This window comes from Oncorhynchus mykiss, chromosome 17, assembly GCF_057628025.1.
Source record: "Oncorhynchus mykiss isolate SJ-2025 chromosome 17, ASM5762802v1, whole genome shotgun sequence".
NCBI lineage: Eukaryota > Metazoa > Chordata > Actinopteri > Salmoniformes > Salmonidae > Oncorhynchus > Oncorhynchus mykiss.
Window position 1 is genome coordinate 3,089,229 of NC_143038.1, and position 24,422 is coordinate 3,113,650.

Below are 24,422 nucleotides of genomic sequence, written 5' to 3' on the forward strand. Positions count from 1 at the left end.
CAGCAGGACAATAACCTAAAACAAGGCCCAATATACACTGGAGTTGCTTACCAAGACAACGTTGAATGTTCCTGAGTGGTCTAGTTTCAGTTTTGACTTAAATCGGCTTGAATATCTATGGCAGGACTTGAAAATGGCTGTCTAGCAATAATCAACAACCAACTTGACAGAGCTTAAAGAATTGTAATAATAAAATAATGTGCAAAGCTCTTAGACTTACCCAGAAATAGTCACAGCTGTAATCTCTGCCAAAGGTAATTCTAACTCAAGGGGGTTGAATACTCTAATCAAGAAATGTTTTCTTTTTCATATTTTTTATTACAAATATTAGAATTTTACTTTCACATTTAGTATTTTGTGTAGTTTGTTGACAAAAAAATGACAATGAAATCTATTTTAATCACACTTTTTAATACAATTAGATTCTAATCTTAATTGCTGGATGTTTTATGATTGTGGTCAGTCAGTTGACACAATTTAATATAATTCCAAGGATGTCTATTAGCCTAGCCATGCCTGTTATTCAATGTGTTATAAGTCAGCTCTATGTCTATTTGCTCTGTAAAAGTGGTTCTGAGTAAAAGTTTGCATATAGTTTCTTTACTCAAAGAATCTTGTGATCAATGCAGATTTGAGGAGGGGATGCTTATTATGTTATCTAATTTGACATATTGTCCTCTCTTTACAGGCACAACATCAAGAGCATCTCCTCAACAGTCAGTTGGTGGTCCTCATCTGACAGTTCACTACCGCCCCCCTCTGGTGAGTTTGTTACCCCTGAATCTATTTCACATGTTCATATTTTTATTTGATTAATTTGAGTTCCTATAAGATTATTTTAATGCATTAATTTCTCAACATTTTAATGAATACGAAACAAACACAACACAATGAAATACAAATAGGCAGCTCCTTGGCCACCTATATAAAGTAATGATTATCCTTACTTTTCATATTTAATATAGATTTTGTAAAATAACAAAAGTATATTTTCTGTTGTACTGAAGGACATGTGTTTTTGTTACAAATGTTACTAGAGGGTGAAAGGTGAAATCATCAAATATTTCAGAGATATTTACTCACCTCATCACATTGATAGATTATCTCCAATGGGTCTTCTTTGTGATGTCACACACTGTCACATGATTACCATAATGTGTTATGCTTTAAAATGGCTTTTTACCTTTGTTATACTGAATGACATTGATGAAGCGCTAAAGTCCGGACAAAAGTTATTCACGTTTTATTTTTTTGATACGGTATGTCGCCCATTACTCTATATATTGCTGCAAACACTAACACACAGGAAATAAGATGGCGCCGACAGATGGTCGCCTTGCTTCAAGTCCTTAGGAAACTGCAGTAATTTTGTTTTTTATGTATTAATTCTTACATTGTTAGCCCAGAAAATCTCAAGTCTTATTACATACAGCCGGGGAGAACTATTGGATATAAGAGCGACGTCAATTTACCAACATGACGACCAGCAATACGCCTTTCCCGAAGCAAATCCTTTGTTCGGACCTCCACCCATTGGATATAATCCCAGAGGCCAACCCAAAACAACATTGTCACTACAGGAGAGGCAGATGGAGCGGCCTCCTGGTTAGACTTAGAATGGCGAGCACACCACCCACCGCTTCCGAGCATATTAGTCGCCAATGTCCAGTCTCTAGACAACAATGTGGACAGAATTAGGGCATGAGTTGCCTTCCAGAGAGACATCAGAGATTTTAACATTCTCTGTTTCACGGAAACATGGCTCTCGGGATATGTTGTCAGAGTCGATACAGCCACCAGGTTTCTTCATGCATCACGCCAACGGAAACAAACATCTCTCTGGTAAGAAGAAGGGCGGGGATGTATGCCTCATGATTAACGACTCATGGTGTAACAATAACAACATACAGTAACTCAAGTCCTTTTGTTCACCTGAACTAGAATTCCTTACAATCAAATGCCGACTGCATTATCTCCCAAGAGAATTATCTTCGATTATAGTCACAGCCGTGTATATCCCCCCCAAGCAGATACCTCGAAGGCCCTGAAAGAACTTCACTGGACTCTATGTAAACTGGAAACCATATAGCTGGGGATTTTAACAAAGCTAATTTGAGAACAATGCTATCTAAATTCTACCAGCACATTGACTTTAGCACCCGCTCGAGCAAAACACTGAACCACTGCTATTCTAACTTCCATGATGCATACAAGGCCCTCCCCCGTCCTCCCTTCGGCAAATCCAACTATGACTCCATCTTGCTCGTACCGTCCAATAGGCAGAACCTCAAATAGGGTGACGAGAACCATTCAACGCTGGTCTGACCAATCGGAATCCACACTTCAAGAGTGGGCTGGAAAATGTTCCGGGAAGCCTCAGGCAATAACATATATTTATATGCCGACTCGGTGAGCAAATTTATTAGGAAGTGCATTGGAGATGTTGTACGCACTGTGACTATTAAAACCTACCCCAACCAGAAACCGTGGATAGATGGCAGCAATCACGCAAAACTTAAAGCACAAACCACCGCATTCAACCATGGAAAGAGGTCGGGGAATATGGCCGAATATAAACAGTCTATTTTTTCCCTCCACAAGGCAATTAAACAAGCGAAATGTCGGTATAGGGACAAAATGGAGTCGCAGTTCAACGGCCCAGACACGAGACGTATGTAGCAGGCAATTAGACTACAAAAAGAAAACCAGCCACGTCACGGACACCGATGTCTTGCTTCCAGACAAGCTAAACACCTTTGCCTGCTTTGAGGATAATACAGTGCCACCAACTCAGCCCGCTACCAAGGACTGCGGGCCCCCCTCTCCTTCTCCGTGGCTGACGTAAGACATTTAAATGTGTTAACCCTCGCAAGGCTGCTGGCCCAGATTCATATTCCATCCCTTTACATTTGTGTGTATAAGGTAGTTGTTGTGAATTTGTTATATTACTTACTTAGATATTACTGCACTGTCGGAACTAGAAGCACAAGCATTTTGCTACACTCGCATTAACATCTGCTAACCATGTGTATGTGACCTGATTTGATTTGAATTATGCTATGGGTGTTCATTTATATTTTTACGATTAATTTCTACATTTTAAAATCACTTTTGTCATTAGAATTTTAACTCGGACAGTTACACTGAAGGACATTTTGACACTTTAGAGCTCAATAACTCCCTTAATTTAATAGTTTGCAACACAAATATTTCTGGGTCAAAAGAAGGGTAAGAGTTGAGTGATTTTAATATTATATTTATACATATTTATCTTATGTAAAATGAATGGCCTTCGGACACCAAATTTACACGTCTCGTCTTTGACCCATATAAGTTTATGTATGAAATCCGTCCTTCAGTATCACGCTTTTTTTGTCCTTTGGCACAACAAAAGTTTCATGTTATACCACAATGTCACCCATTATGCTGAATGACAGTAGTTTTGTTATCCCATGTTTTCACTAGTTTACAAAATGTAATCATGCAATTCATATTTACTTGTTGTATGAATACTGAATATTATAATTGTAAACTATTTTATGGCATTTTAAGGTATTTCAAGGAACATTATCTTTATACTGTAGATGCCATTGTCTAATAAGGAGAGGGCTGCACGGCACAGACAAAAGATTAACGCAGATCCAGTTGCTAGGGAGGAAAGACTAGCCAGAAGAAAAGCAAGGTATTGTTTTCATGGCTTCATGCTACTGTCAGCAACAGAATAGGATATAATAGGATATAAAGCTGGGTGGGTAACACTTAACATTAAGTTGCATTATTACACTGTAGTTAATGTCTTATTGCACTGCAGTTAAGGTATAACTGATGAATTATATTAGTTAATATAATATTGCACACACACACACACATATGGATAATGAATTATATTAGTTAAATGCTGCTTCACATTTGGGGCACTTTATGAAAAATTGAGACTGTACAAGTTTGAATTGAAGTAGTTTGATGGGCATTTTATCTATCTATTTTGTGTAGGTATGTTGAAATTGCATTTGTGTACCTGCATTGGATATACATTTACCAGTTACAGTGTAACAATGCATAATACTTAACTATCATGTAATAATGCAACCAAATGCAATATAAAGTGTGTGCCGCAGGCTCAAATTATAGTAAAGTGATTATTATTAACATTAGCAGTGAAATGGTAACAAAACATGTTTGGGAGAGGGAGTTGATTTAACTCTGATTAAGTGTTATCATTGTATAGCCTACTATTAATAGACTACTAATAACATTTAATGGATGTGAATCCTATTCTGCGCCAGTGTCATAACTATAACATTTTCGTTTTTTAGCTATCAGAGAAGAAAGAAGGATGTCAATCCTGATCATCCACCGATCCATACAATGACACAATCTGATGCTGAAAAAAAGAGGGAAAAATTGAGATTAAATCAGAGGAGGCGGCGTGAAAAAAATAGAACAAATTATTGTGGTGATGAATTTAACTCCAGTGTCCACTGAAGGAAACTATTTTGAGCAGCCCCCTGAACAACTTGTACAAGTACAACATGAACCTGCACCTCCAGAGCTGTAACAACCATCCTTGACTCCAGAACCTTGAGCCTCAATCTCAAACACTGGAGCAACCACTTGCTTCCTCTACTCCAGAAAAAGTGAAAAGGGTATCATAGTGTTGCAAGCGGCTGCAAAAGGAAAAACGAGAACTAATGAAGAAAATTCTCCAACTGGAAATGCAACTAAAACGATCGCTACAAAAAAGTGACAAATTACGAAAGGGCATGCAAAGGTCAAATAAATTCAAATGCAATCTAACTGAAAAATACAGGCCACGAGGGAAAAAGAAAATGTCTTCAGTGAGGAAAACACTGGTCATTGCATTTCTCAATAGAGATGAAAATAGTGGCCTTTTCTCAGGGAAGAAAGACACGGTCATGCAAAAGAAGGTTTATAGGTGCATACTCATGAAATCTCTAAAATAACTCCATGCAGAGTACAATTCAGGTGGATGGGACACATTTGCTGTCATTCAGAACGTTTTTACGACTGTGGCCATTTTACATTACAGAGCCGAAGGCACATGACCTCAACACCTGTGCGTGTCTTAATCACGAGAATGTGAAACTTCTAGTTGACAGGTTGAGCCAAAGCGGGTTGCTGAAAACCTCAAGAGTTTCCGAGTTACTGTCTTCCATTGTCTGTGATCACAAGAACAAGCAATGTTTGTGCAAAGTTATGCTATGATGAAATAGAGCTGGCCCTACCTGAAGAGAATGCACAAATTTCCTGGCAACAGTGGCAAAGGGAGAAATCGAGCAATGGAGAAAGGTCCTTCTCAAATTTTGTGGGAAAAAAAACAGATGGGCATGGGGCTCGATCTGGTTAAAAACTTAAACAAGTAACTGGATGCTATTGCGAGGCACCAGTTTAACTGGCTGCACCAAGTTAAGCAGTGCTGAAACTTAAAAGACACACTTAAGGAACACAATGTTGTAATCCACATGTATTTTTCTGAAAATTATGCATGTCAGCTGCATAAAGAGGTTCAGGCTTTTCATTTTGGGGGCGGCCGTAAGAAGGCAACTATACACACAAGTGTTGTGTACACACCACAGGAATGCCAATCCTATGCCTCCATATCAGAGTCCCTCCGGCATGACGAGCGTGCCGTGTGGGCTCATCTGAAGCCTGTCTTGGATGATATAGGAAGGGAAAAAAACATCCCCGACCACACTACATGCATGAGTGATGGCCCCGTCACGCAATATAGAAATAAAAATAGTTTTTACCTCCTGAGCACGGTGTCATTTCTCATGAGTTCAAAGAGGTAATTTTTCTGAGAAGTCCCACGGAAAAGGTGCACTCGATGGGGTTGGTGGTTCGGTTAAACGTTGTGCAGATGAGTTTGTCAAAAAGGGCGGTGACCTCCAGAGCCCAAAGGAGCTCTACACCATGCTGGAGAAAATGCAGTCAAGCGTAAAGTACTTCAGGACATCACATATTACTTCAAGTCGGATGTCCAAGCAGTGATCTCCGAACCAGAGCCGTGTACTACAAAACGAAGGATTTCAAAACTCTGCAACTCGGACTGGGAAAAGTATACAGAGCTTTATTAGTCCAAATTCCAAGTTACACACCAGTTAGGCTACAGAATACTACATAGGCCTACACAAGAAAACGACATACACAAGCAATCTAAAAATAAATCCATGTTTTAAAGATGTTATTGAATGATGGGTTCAGTTTGAGAACGTCGATGTGTTCCATTTGATGTTCAAACAATGGATTTGGTTAATATTCTGATGTTCAGAATACAGAAATGTTTTGTTTTGATGTTGGTGGAATAATTGTTTATGCATTTTCTTTCAAATGCCTGATGTAATGTCATGACTACTTTGAGAAAGATATCCACTATTTCGTGATGATTTTAAGCAAAACTACATTTTTTTGCCCAATGTTTATGGAATGTTTTTTAATTAATGCTTTGTTTGAAATGTTCAATGCTGATTTAATCCTATGTGAATTAAATTGTACCTCGTGTCAGTTAAACTATGTTGTGTAGTAAAACCCAGGTTCTTTGTGTGTGTGGCGTATGGGTAATTTCTCTCTCTCTCTCTCTCTCTCTAGTATGGAAGAGATTTAAGTTCAGCTAGCCTGCACATTTTAAACATCTTATCCTGTTTTTTACTCAGTTTTATAACAACAAAAAATAGCTAAAAGAAAAATTATATTTCTGCTACTAATAATAGTTCATAGGATCATTATTTTTGTTGCTTAAGGATCACATTTAATCAATATTTGTGAGCCGTAGTGATGTCATTCAGGGTAACAAAATATTGTCATACAGTATAACACCAGTTTTTATTCAAATACAATAACTTGCTTTTGTTGACTCAGACAGACAAAAACAAATCTCAAAGGATGAAGCGAAAGATATGTTCATAGATTTGAGCATTTATTTCAGTGTAAGGCAGGAGGTTTTGTAGAAAAAACCTTCAACAAATTGAGTTGTACCTGTGACACATCAAATATGTGGTATTCAAAATAAAAGAATGTCATTTTTTCTGGGTAGTTATATTTCTGCCAGCCTAAGCATGGATATATATATTTTTTCCTACTTTGAAAACCTCAAGTCTTTGACCTATATATTTTTATTTTTTGAAAGCTATACATGTTTTTCTGCATATTTCTTGCCCTAATTAATTTCCATCTCCTCTCGTTTCCCTCCCAGGACTCCCCATCCAAAGCACGCATGGGAAACAATACCACTCCAACCAAGCCCCCCCCTGTCACCCTGCCCCCGTTACCCTTGGCTCCCTTGCCTCCTGGCCGGCTACCCATGGAGGCCAACCAGACCACACCACCACAGCAGCCCCAACTGAAGTTGGCCAGGGTGCAAAACCAGAATGGCATCGTCCTGTCCTGGTGCGTGGCAGAGACTGACCTGACCTGTGCAGGGGTGGAAAGCTACCACCTGTACGCGTACCACCAGGACAACGCTGGGTCGGCCGGGAATGGCCCTGGAGCGGGGCAGCACTGGAAGAAGATTGGGGAGGTGAAGGCACTGCCACTGCCCATGGCCTGTACCCTCACCCAATTTGTTTCTGGATCTACGTATTACTTTGCTGTCCGGGCCCGGGATGTGTATGGGCGCTTCGGGACTTTCTGTGAGCCGCAGTGCACTGACGTCATCAGCGCGACGACTCCTAGCTGAGCCAACCAGGAATGGAAAAGGCATTTCATGTAACAGGAAGTTGATAGCATTCCACCTGCTTATTTTTTAAGGTGATCTGGAGAACCCTGACTGAGATTGCTTTAGTGTTAACACTTGTGAACGTACACAAACACACACTATGAGAAAACATCTAAATGTACACTGTTGGACTCCAGACTACTCTGATTGGAGAAAGGATATGGCAACGGTTATCGTTGTACCTATCGTTGTATATTCTTTGTGAGTTAAGCTATTGTACATAAGTGAATTGTTCCCCATGGCAGGTCAGATATTTATATGTTGACTTCTGTTACCCTTGTCCAGATGTTTTTATTATAATTTTTTTTTTTTTTTGGCTTTCTAAAAAATAAGTGAAAGAAAATACATTTTAACGTTCACAGAAATTGCACAGGAATGCAAAATCGGTGTTAGAACTTAAATGATGTTAGAACGATGATAGTAATTTTGTATGTATTGTCTGGTAACCAGACTTAATAGGAATGACAAATTCAATAAAACGTTTTATTGGAAAGTTTACAAGTGTTGAGATTCATTTTGTTAGCCTGAGTTTACACAGCTGTCCCCATAGCCAATCTTGTTGTCTGTTTTACATGTGACCCATATCATATTTGCTCGTTTTCACTGATGTAGCCTCTGAAATAGCCCACAGACGCAATGCTCATTTACTGCCACAGTTCCTTTACATTTTTGGGTGATTGTCTTGTCAGCATAGAAATTGTATATGAATTGAGAATAACATACGAATGTGGTAAGAATCTGAACAGATTCCATGTTTTTGCTGATGTTTACACAATCGGGAAAAGGTCAGATATGAATCGGATATGCCCATACATAAGAATTTGTTGTGCTGTGTAAACGAGGCAGATTTCATGCCTGTGTTTACACAGGCAGCCCAATTGTGTCAATTATTTGCAAAAAAGCTGATCTGGTCAAAAAAGTTGTTTTTTAAAAAAACAATTAGTGGAAAAATATCAGAATTGGTCTGCCTGTGTAAACGCAGCCATGGAATCTGATCTTTTGACTTCCAATTTATACCACCTCTATATGTGGATCTCAATCCTGATACAAACCATATCCTCCCCTCCATATGCAACCTCTGTCTGGAGGCTCAGATTCTTTTGATCTGAAGTGTTATTTTTGCACATGACCTGCCATTATCATGACAACCACCCCAAAAATGTAAAGGAACAGTGACAGGAAATGAGCATTGCATCTGTGTGCTATCCGGGATCCTTAAGAGGCTACATCAGTTTGAACGTGCAAATCGGATGTGGGTCACGTAAAACTGAGTAAACAAAAATAAAAATGATTGGATGTAGAAGGAAAGTCAGATTTGGGTTTTTAGAGTGGCTGTTAAAACACAGCCTTCGTGTCATAGCTTTATGTAGTGTACTGAAGTTGTCATTGATTGCTTTTATTACATACCGTTATGCAGTAAATTGATTCAGTATTAGTCAATGTTGCAAGGAATTACTTGCATTGCAGACCAATATTCATGTTTCTTTCTCTCCAGCCGACAATCTGACATTAGGCTAATCTTATTGCACCTGGAGGTACTTTTATAGACGTTTCCTGTCAGCAGCTAAAGAGATCCGGAGGGTGGCAGCCATTCAGAAACGCACCAATAAAGCTGTCATTATCCAACACTGACACCAGCTTCCATGACCACCCCTCTCCACACATGATCTACAAGAGTGGCACTTAAGGTATGAAAGGCTGACACTTGTGTGTTTCCCCCCTATTGTCCTGAATATGAACATGTGCTATGAATAAAGCACTGCACAACATGAGGATGTTCTATTCCAGAGGCATGATAAGATTCCACAGCTGGTGCTTTGGAGTGCTCAAAGAATTCTCAGACAAGCTGTGAAGTAGAGAGGTCAGGAATAAGGTGTTAATTAGGTTTTATATTTGTAAGCCTAGCTGTCTTTAGTAGGTATTTAACATAGAGATAGATAGAGGACTCATCTTTATATCTGTGCCATTTTAGCATCTGTGACAGCATGGGCAGAGCCATTGAGGCTACAACCCATAGGAATCCCCACCCAGTTGACTACTTTGACTACTTTAAGAAGGTGGAAGCCCTCAATGGCGGTGCCCATGCTAAAATGGCCTTTTGGCCACTAGAGACCTCTATCTTTCTCTATGGGCATTTACCCCCTTGTCACAGCTTTTATGTCTAGAGTCCAACAATAGGTTAGTTAGCCTACACAATCACAGTCCATAGCATATGACTAAGCTCAGCTGGGATAATATGGCAAATAAAGGTAGCATAGGCTATATTTACACAGGAAGCCCAATTCTGACATTTTGCCCAATTACTGGCAAAATATGTGATCTGATTGGTCAAAAGACCAATTAGTGTCAAAAGATCAGAATTGGGCTGCCTGTGTAAAGGCAGCCATAGATGGAGATCCATCTTAAATTGGCAAGAGGAAAAATGAGTCAATTACATAGGAAAATCTTGACCTACATTTTGACTGAAATCTTCTCATCAACTTCTTCTAAGCTTAACTGTCAGAATTCCTGCCATGATGAGCATACTAAGTCAAACAGCAAAAGCACAAAGCACTTTTAGATTGATCCCACAGACGTTTCTGCTGCAAAATTGTGCTTGGGAGCTTACGGATGTTGTAGTAAATTGATTCAGAAAACCTAATAATGACATTGTTTTAATTTCCCTTCGTCAACATCTTCAGTAAATATAGCTAGGTAAGTTAGTATTTCCATGATACTGGTGAGTTTACTGGTGTGTAGAGCACACATTTTCAGAAGTATTTAGCCTATTTCTCCTTTTGAACTTGCTAGCATATCTTCCATATTTCCAAAATATTTTTTATAATACAGTCCATGAGTACAGCAAAACACTAGCCTATTGTTGTTTTTACTTTGTGGTTTGACTTTTATTTCCAAGAGAGACAGTCCTCAAATGATGGTGAGTTCTCACCATTTAGGCCCATAGGCTACTTTGCCATGTCCACTTATCTCACTCCCGATCGTCAATGTTGTTCATCAAATGTTTTATTTATTTATTGAAACAAAGGCGTCATGCCCATAGAGGGCACAGGAGCACGTGCCCCCTCAGATTTGTCCTGTTTTAAAACGTTTCAATAAAAACATTTATACAAATATGTTTTTGTTTATTTCGTTGTTGTTGTTTCTCTGTAATACTGCCAGCCACCTAGCAATTTTATGAAGATGGCTTTATCTAGCTCAGATAAGTCAAAAATCTCTCAATCGCTCAACCTCATAACCAGCTACCAAGAAGCCATTTCAGGCTATCAATCGAGTTAGAGTAACTAGCTTGTCTAACTATCTTAACTGGCAAGCCTGCTGGCAAGTTTGGTAGACTTTAGAAAAGCAAGCAATTACTAAATGTACTGAATAAGACTCTGAATAAGATTTTTATCAGAGATGCAGAAAAGCATATTTAGTTTCTTTAAAAAAAAAGATCACCACCAGTCAGGAGTATCAGACAGCTCAGGAGTTATGCTTAGATATACAGAAAAATATACACTGCTCAAAAAAATAAAGGGAACAATTAAACAACACAATGTAACTCCAAGTCAATCACACTTCTGTGAAATCAAACTGTCCACTTAGAAAGCAACACTGATTGACAATAAATGTCACATGCTGTTGTACAAATGGAATAGACAACAGGTGGAAATTATAGGCAATTAGCAAGACACCCTCAATAAAGGAGTGGTTCTGCAGGTGGTAACCACAGACCACTTCTCAGTTCCTATGCTTCCTGGCTGATGTTTTGGTCACTTTTGAATGCTGGCGGTGCTTTCACTCTAGTGGTAGCATGAGGCGGAGTCTACAACCCACACAAGTGTCTCAGGTAGTGCAGCTCATCCAGGATGGCACATCAATGCGAGCTGTGGCAAGAAGGTTTGCTGTGTCTGTCAGCGTAGTGTCCAGAGCATGGAGGCGCTACCAGGAGACAGGCCAGTACATCAGCAGGACCGCTACCTCCGCCTTTGTGCAAGGAGGAGCAGGAGGAGCACTGCCAGAGCCCTGCAAAATGACCTCCAGAAGCCACAAATGTGCAGGTGTCTGCTCAAACGGTCAGAAACAGACTCCATGAGGGTGGTATGAGGGCCCGATGTCCACAGGTGGGGGTTGAGCTTACAGCCCAACACCGTGCAGGACGTTTGGCATTTGCCAGAGAACACCAAGATTGGCAAATTCGCCACTGGCACCCTGTGCTCTTCACAGTTGAAAGCAGGTTCACACTGAGCACGTGCCAGACGTGACAGTCTGGAGACGCCGTGGAGAACGTTCTGCTGCCTGCAACATCCTCCAGCGTGACCGGTTTGGCGGTGGGTCAGTAATGGTGTGGGGTGGCATTTCTTTGGGGGCCGCACAGTCCTCCATGTGCTTGCCAGAGGTAGCCTGACTGCCATTAGGTACTGAGATGAGATCCTCAGACCCCTTGTGAGACCATATGCTGGTGCGGTTGGCCCTGGGTTCCTCCTAATGCAAGACAATGCTACACCTCATGTGGCTTGAGTGTGTCAGCAGTTCCTGCAAGAGGAAGGCATTGATGCTATGGACTGGCCCGCCCGTTCCCCAGACCTGAATCCAATTGAGCACATCTGGGACATCATGCACCACAGACTGTCCAGGAGTTGGCGGATGCTTTAGTCCAGGTCTGGGAGGAGATCCCTCAGGAGACCATCCGCCACCTCATCAGGAGCATGCCCAGGCGTTGTAGGGTGGTCCTACAGGCACGTGGAGACCACACACACTACTGAGCCTCATTTTGACTTGTTTTAAGGACATTACATCAAAGTTGGATCAGCCTGTAGTGTGGTTTTCCACTTTAATTTTGAGTGTGACTCCAAATCCAGACCTCCATGGGTTGATCAATTTGATTTCCATTGATCATTTTTGTGTGATTTTGTTGTCAGCACATTCAACTATGTAAAGAAAAAAGTATTTAATAAGAATATTTCATTCATTCAGATCTAGGATGTGTTATTTTAGTGTTCCCTTTATTTTTTTGAGCAGTGTACATGTATTTTTTTTACATAGAAATAAGCATCATGATTAGGGCTCAGGAAAATGCTTTTTCAGGTGTGAGAAACAGCCTTCCTCACGTACTTTGTGCCCACACAGATTTTTGGGGTGCATGACGCCCCTGAACACGATGTTAGTTAAAAAAAAATGTCAGGTAGCATGTGTTCATTATTGACAATAGGGGGAGCCATTCTCCTTATTATATTAGATTTTCATAGACATTTGTTGCAAATGAGAACCTGCATCCCTTAAATTCAAAATCCTATAGAGGGACCCACCTCCACATACCCCTCTCTCTCTCTCTCTCTCTCTCTCTCTCTCTCTCTCTCTCTCTCTCTCTCTCTCTCTCTCTCTCTCTCTCCCCCTCCCTCCCTCTCCCTCCCTCTCCCTCTCCCTCCCTCTCCCCCCCCTCTCCCCCTCTCTGGTAGAGGAGGGGGTGGACAGAGAGTCAGCGCACTTTGAGTTCTACATTCTAAGGCAGATGGAGGTGCCAGTTGTACGTTGTCTCTAGCTCTGGGTAGTACCTCAGCATGCTGCCTGTTTGACACGTTTAACAGTTGTCCTGGAGAAGGCTTTACATCTTAAATAACCGGAAGGCTCCTGGTTTTTGGCGGAAAAGGAAGAGATGAAGAAGATTTGTAACAGTTGGAGAATTTACTGATAACCCTCCTCTCAGCTCACACAAACTGCCGAAACGGAAGGCTTTGGAGTATTTAATTTTTTTTCCCGTTGTATGTTTTTTCTCTTCCTTATCGTGGTGCTGGGAGGTGCTTCATCTTTTCATATATTCGCTCTCTCCATCATTTGCCTCCTCATTTATTTCTCCATCTACCTGCTGTACAATTTCCTCTATTTATGAGTGAGAGAGAGAGGAGGGGGAGTTTTTATTTTCATTTTGAGACTTTTTTTCTTTCCCTTGTCTCTTTCCTCTCTCCCTCCTCACCATTCCATCCCTTTCGATCCTTATTCCTTTCCTTCTCTCCTCTACCCTTTTCCACCAGTTCTCCAGAGCACATTCCTCTCCCTCTCTTTCTCTGTCTTTAAACTCAGATGTAAATTAACTTGGACTGAATTTTTTTTAAAGAAAGAGACAACTAAACAACAACTCTTCTTCAATGACTCCTTTTCCCCCATTTTCCTTCTCTTCCTCCTCTGGTCCTTCCTCACCCACATCCTATGCATCACAATTTTGCGGGGTTCTTAAATTGGTAACTCTAGGTAGGTTTACTATTGTTTAGTGTCTGTCTATCTGTCTGTCTGTGTGTGTATTTGTGTGTGCTTTACGTATACATAAAACACACATACACACACACTCACACACTAAACTATGGCGAAAAGGAGAGGGATTATATCTGGTACTCATAGTCAGTTGATCTTGGTCTCACAATTCTCCCATGCCCATTCTTTCGCCACATCAGTTCAGTCAAACTTAATCCATTTTTAATTGTTGTCTTTGAGGAATACAGTTATCTATCTTGGCGTTTTCTCTGTCTCGCCTTATACATTGCATTTCTCATATGTACCTGATGCCATTTTGAGTCTTAATTGGAACATTAGCACAAAATGATTACGTTTTGCCTGAAGTTTTGACTTGTGATTTAGCAAACTGTGTATTTGAACAGTAAACTTGAAAACTGCCAGTGTTGGGTAAGGTATCAATTTCTTTCATTCAGCTGGTCCATCACCTGTATTTAACTTGCCTCTCTCTCTCTCTCTCTCTCTCTCTCTCTCTCTCTCTCTCTCTCTCTCTCTCTCTCTCTCTCTCTCTCTCTCTCTCTCTCTCTCTCTCTCTCTCTCTCTCTCTCTCTCTCTCTCTCTCTCTCCCCCATCTCTCTCTCTCTCTCTCCATTAATTATTGACACGCACACATTACCCAAAAGTAATAAACGTCCCATACCAATTTCAATTCCATTTGTTTCTGCATCTTTCATTTAGCGGCCCCCTAATTATTTCGGTTTGATGTTTTTTCAACTAGAATGGACAATTCTCCATTAATTGTCTCTGGAGCTGTTTCTTCCCCTTCCTTGTATTCCACCTCTCTTGTATCTCAAAAGGCACGTAAATCAGGAAAGACTTCCGGGCTCAGTTGTTGAAAAGTAGATTAAAAAGCTTGTAAAGCCTTGGCTTGCGACACACCTGAAGAACACTGTTCACAGTGTGTGTGTAGGTTTGAAATAGTGACAGACTGATAGACAGATAAGAATAGAAATCAGTAGGAGAAGAATGTTGTTAATCTCTGCACTCCATCTCTCTCTGTCAAATTCCCCTCTTTTTTTCATGATGGTTCTTCTCAGCATCTGAGTTGTATGTCTTATGGGAGATCCCTTTTCAATCATCAACATCACCAGTTCATCCAAAATAAGTTATTAATGCAGCCCTTGTGTGTCCATAGGAAACACACACACACACACACACACACACACACACACACACACACACACACACACACACACACACACACACACACACAGAGTTTATGACAAACAATTTCAATCAATAGCATTCACATTTTCAACTTTTGTCTTTTTTCTTCTTCTTGTGGATTGAAAAGGGGGTTCAATTCAAACAAACGCCCCATGTTTATTGCTTTGAGCGGGATTTCACCATGAAGGACTAAGGAACCCACACCACATTTTGTGTTTTCAAGTGGCAGCTCTGTCTTTACTGTTGTCTCACTCCTCTGATCACCACTAAATTAATAATGAGTTACAGACAAGAGTTAAATAGGTGAGTAGTGGCTTGAACTGTGTGTGTACGTGCCTCTGCTTGCATGTATGGTGTGTGTGCTTGCATTCATGTGAGAAATAGTATAAGTGTATGTGCTTGCAGGCATGTGAGAGAGAGTATAAGTGTGTGTGTGTGTGTGTGTGTGTGTGTGTGTGTGTGTGTGTGTGTGTGCGTGCGCATGTGCGCACTAGCATGTAGGGTTGTCTGTGTGTGTATTCCGGATGAACTTTGATTAGTAGGTTGCGTTCTAACGGGGTGTACAGTATCTAGATCTCCCTTTTAGATCTATCCTCACCACACTGTCTTATCACAGCTTCTGATCTTAATAAGTGTTCTATACATTTACCCTCTACATGAACTGTACTGTATAGAACAGCTCATTGTGTCGTCCAGGGTTGCCCAACTGGTAGCCTGCAGGCCGAATTTGGCCTCCCAAGTGGTTTGATTTGAGCAAAAACACATAAAAGACTGTAAAAACAGTATTTTGGAACGCATTTCCCACGCATAGAAAGACACGTGATCATATATAAACGTAAGCAAGGTTTGAAAATATTATGTTTTAGTCAAATATTATATCTGTTTGAGCTTCTTGCGGTCAATTTGCTGTCTAGGAATGATTTGTAATTATGCCATCCGCTCAAGAATCGTCCCACGGCTGGATCTAGTTGATGATCACTGATGTGGTCTTTAGGCCTGCCCCTCCTCTCCTCTCCTCTCTCCATCTAAACACATTGTTTTGTGTCTATATATAACTCACTCAATTAGTACATCAAATCAAATGTTATTGGTCACATGCACAGTAGGCTACAATACAGAGTGATACTGTTCATGTATAGATGTAGGATCCTAATTTGATCACTTTTGTTGCTGAGAAGTATTGAGCTTTGTGATTTACATCAATTCACTGATAACCCACACTAACACAAAGTTATATACTTTTGTGCTATTGTACTTTTCATGTAGCTTGCTTTTGGCCAGCTAATAGCCTAACCACCGATCAAGCTACATTATGGACTAAACGTTAAATTAATTGAAAATCCACGCTGACAGTTTTATAAACAATATTGTACTTTTCATGTAGCCTGCTTTTGGCCAGTTTAATAGCCTAACCACCGGTCAAGCAACATTATGGACAAAACGTTCAAATCCTGTTGCTGTAGGATTATTTTGCTGTGGCAATATAGGTCAAATGAAGATCCCTGGTCTAGTATGGCTGCAATGTCTTGTTGGTTTGATCTATTTATCTTCATCTTCACCCGAGTTAAGTGCGTGTAAATTAACGTAATTCCATTTTTATGTACCTTTCTCTCTATTAAGCATGAGAATAGTGTGCTGTTTACCTGCTGTTCATTTTGGATGGAGATGGAAGGTGTCTACAGATACACCGTATTCTGACCTTGATTTAATTCCCTAATAATTCCACCACCTTTACGCATAAGGAAACCATGAATAAGGTCTAGCGAACCTATCAGTTCCAAGTGGAAAAAGCATCTACTTCATCCCCCCCCCCCCCCAATAGAAATAACACCATTCTTCATGCACTGTAATTTACAATTTGATCAAATCTATTGATAAGAGTACAGTGCATTTGGGGGGCTCCCGAGTGGCGCAGCGGTCTAAGGCACTGCATCTCAGTGATAGAGGCGTCACTACAGACCCTGGTTCAATTCCAGTCTGTATAACAAAAGGCCGTGATTGGGAGTCCCATAGTGCTGCACACAATTGGCCAAGCATCGTCCGGGTCAGGGTGTGGTGCAGGCCGTCATTGTAAATAAGAATTTGTTCTTAACTGACTTGAATAGTTAAATAAAGGTAACAAACAAAAAAAGCACTGGATAGAGTTGTTTTCCCCCCTCAAATAACATTGGTTGGTTTGAGTTGGACTGCAGAGTGAAGGAAAAGCAGCAAACAAGTACTTAACATATGTGGGAACTCCTTCAAGACTTTTGGAAAAGCATTCCTGGTGATGCTGGTTGAGAAAATGGTACCTTTATTTAACTAGGCAAGTCAGTTAAGAACAAATTCTTATTTACATTGACGGCCTACACCGGCCAAACCCGGACGACGTTGGGGACAATTGTGTGCCGCTCCCAATCACGGCCGGTTGTGATACAGCCTGGATTTGAACCAGGACGTCTGTAGTGACGCCTCAAACACTGAGATGCGGTGCCTTAGACCGCTGTGCCGCTCGGGAGCCCCAAAATAATGCCAAGAGTGTGCAAAGTTGTCATCAAGGCAAAGGATGGCTACTTTGAAGAATCTTAAATATTAAATATATTTTGAATTGTTTAACACTTTTTTAGTTACTACATGATTCCATATGTATTATTTCATAGTTTGATGTCTTCACTATTATTCTACAATGTAGAAAATAGTAAAAATAAAGAAAAACCCTTGGAAGGAGTAGGTGTGTCCAAACCTTTGACTGGTTCTGTATATAATAAAGGACATGTAGGCTAATTAAATCGTTATGGAGCGGGCAGACCAAGCCTCGACATTTTGAACCCGACGCATTGTGCAATACTTGGCTGTGTCATCACACAGTTCCATGGTTAGTGCAGGCAGTAGATGAGGGTATAACCTACTATTGTGCAGTGTCCTCCCTATTATAATTCTATGTACAGTAATCTTCCAACATTACCATGGCTTCATGAACTGAATGTGGCAATTTTCAGAATGAATCAAACCACCGTTTTCTTTCTTTCGCTCATGAAGGCTCTCCAAACCATTTTTTTTACTGATTCATAAATACTTTCCTAAGTTAAATAATGTACAATATCAGAGCATTTTTAAATCTACAAATTGCATATATTTAGATGGCTTTCCTTCATTGATCCCTAATATTCTAAACCCGTTCGATATATTCTGTTGTGTCCGTCAACAAAATTCCAACTTAAAGCCGCGCCATATTTAAAGGCTTAAGATAAAGGTACTGACAACCCTATTGAATAAAAACTATACAAGAAACTCTGTTGGCCAGCAAGTGGGAGGGTTTTCCGCAGTTTAATAAAATGTATTGAGTGTGCGCAAGGGAACCACGCTTGCAAGCCCGTTACGCACCTTCATAAGGTAAGTCTGAATACCAAGTGCATAGGAAAGGCGTGCTTAACGAATACGTCATTTCCTAAGTCGGAATCGGGCCCATATAGCCTAGCCTATATCTGTTATGTACAATACAGAGTGTACAGGTCATTTGACTGTCCTTTTGCAATTGGGTCCGTTGTGGCTGCATTATGGCTTGTTTCGATTTGGTTTTAATTCAGTATCTCTATCTTATTATGATATTTTCAGATACTTAGCTATATTTCCTCCCATGTTTCCCCTTACATTCAACTGTCTGTGTGATGAATCTGTTTAAATGAGTGATACAATGAATCGTACACCAGCCAGGGCGTGCTTGGTCCTCTTTGAGGCCCCCTGAAGTGTTGATTTCAGGCTGCATCATAGGATTCCCGTGGTGGTTCACTGTAGGCTTGAGTGTCCTAATGCCGTTTGTTGTTTTTCTTTTCAATAGACCCCATATGCCTATTAGTAATTTCGGAGAAATTCACTTTAGCTTCTAATGGAGATGGGGTCTAAAATGGAGGTTGGTGCATGGTGAAAACTGTGCTTGTGAATGTAATTCATATTCCCCCAAAATGTGAAATTCTTGGCTTGCTTTTGTTTATTTTGATATTAGAGGCAGCATATATAACTGCCACAGCTCCTACATAGTCATTACCCAAGACCCAAGTATTGATCAACTAACTTTCATGTTATCTACAATTCCACAAAATGTCATTTAGTATCAAATCTGATTCTTATCTGAAGTGGTTGAAGTCAGTCGGTTGCAAAGTTTAAGTCAATGTCAGATGTGAGATATAATTTTAAGTCCAGACTTTCCTTTACGAAGGCCTTGGATGAAGCTTTTTTAACTAATTCTCCTTCCTAGTCCTCCATCTCAATCATTAGAGTAAAAGTAGTCTCTCAAAGTTACAGTGCGTTGATGTTAATTGAGTATAGTGTACTGTGGACCCAAGCAGTCTGAATAATTTAGGTAGGCTTTTAACCCAGCACAGTGAGGAGGGATGACACTACGCTTGGAGAGTGAGCTCTTATTACTATTTATAATACACAATGTTCCTCCCAGGTAAATTTTTTGACAATGTCTCCGTCTCAAATGGCACCCTGTTCCCTATATAGTACTCTACCTCTGACGAGGGCCCACAGGGGTTTGGCCGAAAGTAGTACACTGTATGGGTGATATGGTGCCATTCGGGACTCAGAAAATGTCTTCCTGTCTCTAACTCACAAAGGGCATCCATCCAGCCCTCCATCTCAGTTCTAAAGGATTAATGCTATATAAGCTGTGACGCATGGTGAGATTATGTTGCTGCATTTGAGAGACATGGCTAGCCTAGCTTATGTGACATTTTTGTGACATTTTTGGTCAATTCTGTAAAGACATACTGATTTGCATTTACTGTATGTAGGCTATAGACCTAGCACTTTTTTTATTGAGTCTCAAAGTGATTTACATTGTATGCCAGTAACTCACATATTTCCTTTATCATATGCTATGCGTTCCATTTTTGAAGGGGGCAAAGGAAGTTATAATTATGTATTTAGCAAGGAGACTCCAATCTGCTGCCCTTTCCAGATAGATATTAATAATCAGTAGTATTGTTTAATCCATTTTACTCTCACCACAATATATCATATTGTATATTTCTGAATAATTGTCTTTGAAAGACGTTGTTTGATTGTAGTGAGGCTGGGGCTGGCCGGCTTACTTGCATGTGGTACAGTATTTAATTGCCGAAGTGTGTGTATGTTTCCTTGAGCCCAATACATCATTTGCAGTATTAATGTAATTTAAATACTACTGAAGGAGTTTGAGATAATTATTATTATTATTATAATTACAGTTAGGAAAGAGTCAGAGCGAAAGATGGGTTTTGGAAATAAAATGTGTTGAATACATAATTTATCACTCTGCCAGACAGGATAAAAATTCCTTACACAGTGATATCCTTTGACATTTTTCCCAGGGCTAAAATGTGTGTACACACACACACATGCACACACACACACACTTCCTAGAGGGCAACATGGTAAAATTCAGCGGGGAAATGCAGGACACAACCCATCAACAAAAGTGGGAAGGGATGAAGGCAGGAAGAGAACATGAGAGAATGATGCATATATTACACGGACAAGATCAGAGACTAGTGGGTGTTAGGCCAAAGTTACTTCTTGAATACTTATCAAAATTAGCAAAGTGCTTCCTATTTGTTTAACCCATTTTATATGTCTGTTGTGTTTGGAACTTTTTCCAGAAATCTATTGTTGAATGTATTGAATGTTAGGCTCAAGTTAAATCTACCCATTACAAACCTTGAATACTCAAAGGTCCAATGCAGCCGTTTGTTTTTCAATATTAAATCATTTATTCGTAGCAATCTAGTACCTTACTGTGATTGTTGTGAATTAAAATAGCAAAAAACTAAACAAAAATAGCTTTTTAGCAAATATACATTTCTCAAGCAAGAATTTTGCTAGGACTGTTATTGGCAGAGAGGTTTGGAACTCTTTTCTTATTTGTCTATTAACTAATTTACTGCCTGGTGATAGGCAGGCCAAAACTCCATCCCACCAAAACAGACGGCCTTTCAAAAAGCTCTTACACTTAAAGGGCATTATTGTAATTGTCACAATTTCTCAGTGTTATTCCAACCTCATATTGTGGAAATATACATAAAACACAGGATAATCAAGTTTTTGACTTCACTGGGCCTTTAATGTCAACATTGGCAAAGTGGTTACTATATGTTTTACACATTTCGTATGTCTGTCAATGTAAGATATGGGATATTTTCTGAAATTTGATTTAAAAAAAGTGGTATTTAATGTTAGGCCAGAGTTGAATCCAACCAACAGACAAAATGAACTAAGTACCATTTTTCTTTTGCACACATTTTGTACTGTCTTTCAATGTATAATATGGAACTTTTATGATATGTGATAAGGAGATAAATCACACTGCATAATTGTGTGTTGGCCAAGAGCCAATCCATAAGTCAGAATGGATTTGAATTCAGATTATGAAGTGAAAGGTAAAAAGCTGTGTTAAAAGCCTTGAACCTCTGAAGCAATTGACTTGTGTATACAAACGACACAAAATAATTCACCATTAAGCAGAGAAACATTCGCCCTAACAGATCATGTCTGGTTATTGACCATCTCTCTGTCTCCCTCCTCTCCTCTCTCCCCCAGTCTTGACAAAGACCCAACGTACAGACCGATGATGGTGACTAAATAAACGAGGGGAGCGACAGAAGAAACAGAAGGAGGGAAGGAGGAAGACACGCTCTAATCTCCGCATTGCCACGGCAACCGTTGTTCACACACACGGAGTTGTCAGAGGAAACCTCGTCGCGCTGTATCATCCAGTGGAAGAAGACGGGAGGATGAGTCAGACGACAAGAGACGATTGAGAGAGCGCCTCGCCCCTCTCCATCTCTTTCTCCATTCGTCATTTCTCCATTTATTTTTTGAGTTCTCCTTACACACTCAAACTTGACACACGCACACTTGTTCAATCCCGGTGCTCATCCCTCACTCCATAAGCCCTCTTCACGTCTACTCCTCTCTGCACGGCTTCATCTGTTCATCCTTCCCTCCACCCGGTGCTATGAGAGGAGTAGTTGGGTCCCAGACCACACCACCATGCCAGTTCTGAAGAGTAGAGAGGAGATCTGGGCTGGCAATGTACAAGGTAGGACCCCCCAAGGCCTTTTACTCTGGACCTTTTCTCTCTGTTTCACAGATGCAGTCCATCAGTCTTAGGCCCGAAATTCAATCAAACCTGCAATGTTTATTACATGTACATTGTAGTCATTTGGCAGATGCTCTTATCCATTCATCTTAAGCTAGCTAGGTGGCACAACCAGTACATTTCCGCCCTATAAAGTAGCTATCAGCAAAGTCAGAGCTGGCAAGGGGGAGGAGAAAAAGCCAAGTGCGAGTGTTAGTTCACAAAAATGCATTTTAAAACATATAAAAACACATGTGAAGTGTATTCGATAATAAACTATTATCCGTGAACATACACACTTGTTATTGTGAAAACTGGACGCATCCACCCATGAGCGGAATGTACCTGGTAGTAGTGGTGGTTTTTGAATAAAAAGAGCTACTGCCTAAATATCACAATGCAGGTTTGATTGAAAAGCCTTCCGTTTGTTTATGTGTGATACAATATCCACATGAGGCTGAATGTGTAACTGTCTGCCTTTGAAAGGGCTTATTTACATGTCTTTTGTGAACAGTAATGATCTAATATGACCAGTAAAACCAAAGTCCCCTCTTTAGGCCGTTAGTAACCAGTGTTGTTCCTTTTTGTACTCCATTTAGTACGCACAGACAGTCATTGCACATTTTCGGGTTTGTTATTTAAATCGAGAACCATTTGTTTTCAGTACCAGCGAGATGGAGAGAAAAGCGTGAAGTAGAGAATGAAACTAGAAACGGATAAAGGGTGAGAATGGAGGATGAAGGAAGAAAGAGTTAGGAGAGCGTAGAGGAAGAAAGGACTAATTGTCTTCCTCTCTCTCTCCCTGGGGTGGGCGTAGAGGGAACTAAAAGTGGATGGAAAACTGGAAGTGAAAGAGAGCTGGGGGGGGGGGACACAGAGACAGGTTTATCTAATAGTGGATGTAGAGACTGGAAGTGAGACACAGAGACAGGTTTATCTAATAGTGGATGTAGAGACTGGAAGTGAGACAGAGCGCAGGAGAGAGATGGACAGGGAAGCAGAAAGGTAATCAGACAGACAGACAGACAGACAGACAGACAGACAGACAGACAGACAGACAGACACAGACAGACAGACAGACAGACAGACAGACAGACAGACAGACAGACAGACAGACAGACAGACAGACAGAGAGAGAGAGAGAGAGAGAGAGAGAGAGAGAGAGAGAGAGAGAGAGGCCCAATTTTGATCAACTCTGATATCTACTGGGTGAAATTCCACAGTGTGCCATCAAAGCAGATTTGTGACCTGTTGCAACAAGAAAAGGGCAACCAGTGAAGAACAAACACCATTGTAAATACAACCTATATTTATGTTTATTTATTTTCCCTTTTGTACTTTAACCATTTGCACATCGTTACAACACTATATATAGACATAATATGACATTTTAAATGTATTTTGGAACTGTTTACCGTTCATTTTTGTTGTTTATTTGACTTTTGTTTATTATCTAGTTCACATGCTTTGGCAATGTTAACATACAGTATGTTTCCCATGCCAATGAAGCCCTTGACTTGAGAGGGGCAGGGAGAGACAGACAGACTGAATGAAACCCAGAGCGAGTGAAAGGGTCCTTTATCTGACTGAGGATGGAGATCTCAGACAGAGGTTACGTCTCAAATGACATCCTATTCCTTATAATGGGCACTACTTTTAACCAGAGCCCTATGGGGCAAAAATATTGCACTAAATAGGGAATAGGCTGCCATTTGGGACACAGACAGATTGGGAACGGGAGCGTGCGACCCAGAAGGAGCTTGTTTGTGGAGCTGGTTTGGTTTGTGGTGGATTACATGTTCTCTTGTTCTCTTGCCGGGCTTAGTGGTGTGGCAGCCCCCTTCTGTGATCAGTAGATTGTGACCAGAGTGTGTGTGTGTGTGTGTGTGTGTGTGTGTGTGCGTGTGTTGAGAGAGTGGCAGCAGTGCATCATGGCCACAGACTGACGACCTGGCAGGCAACTCTATTGGCTTCTGGCTTCATTTGACTGGCTTTACAAATATTGATGGAGTCATTAAAGGATTAAGGGGACTCGAAGTGCAGGCTGACAGGTTTTTGTGTGTACTGAATGTATCGGACAGTGTGTGTGTGTGCGTGTTGGTTTGTTTGTGTGAGAGAGAGAGAGAGATGTACAAGTATTCCTTGTGGTCAAAG

The 24,422-nt window shown here is 40.5% G+C and overlaps 2 protein-coding genes and 1 long non-coding RNA gene across 11 annotated transcripts in view; all 3 read left to right on the top strand.

Annotated features, from left to right (window-relative positions):
- The window catches only part of atf7ip (activating transcription factor 7 interacting protein), a 56,400-nt gene extending 48,169 nt beyond the window's left edge, over nt 1-8,231 (top strand). For all 9 annotated transcript variants that reach the window (XR_016487683.1, XM_021567744.3, XM_090204507.1 and 6 more), the window contains 2 exons: nt 689-762; nt 7,214-8,231. Coding sequence is in view for 8 of the 9 variants with exons in the window: in XM_021567744.3 (XP_021423419.2) it covers nt 689-762; nt 7,214-7,696 (557 nt within the window). In the remaining variant the exon portion in view is untranslated. The remainder of the gene's footprint in view (nt 1-688; nt 763-7,213) is intronic.
- LOC149975676 (uncharacterized) lies at nt 3,584-6,531 on the top strand. Its single transcript, XR_016487684.1, has 2 exons — nt 3,584-3,682; nt 4,317-6,531. It is a non-coding gene; the product is annotated as an uncharacterized LOC149975676 (long non-coding RNA).
- A 13,495-nt stretch (nt 8,232-21,726) lies between the features above and the next one.
- The window catches only part of LOC110495101 (glutamate receptor ionotropic, NMDA 2B), a 110,745-nt gene continuing 108,049 nt past the window's right edge, over nt 21,727-24,422 (top strand). Inside the window, exon 1 of the mRNA XM_036949373.2 lies at nt 21,727-22,229. Coding sequence (XP_036805268.2) covers nt 22,221-22,229 — 9 coding nt within the window. The 5' untranslated portion in view covers nt 21,727-22,220. The remainder of the gene's footprint in view (nt 22,230-24,422) is intronic.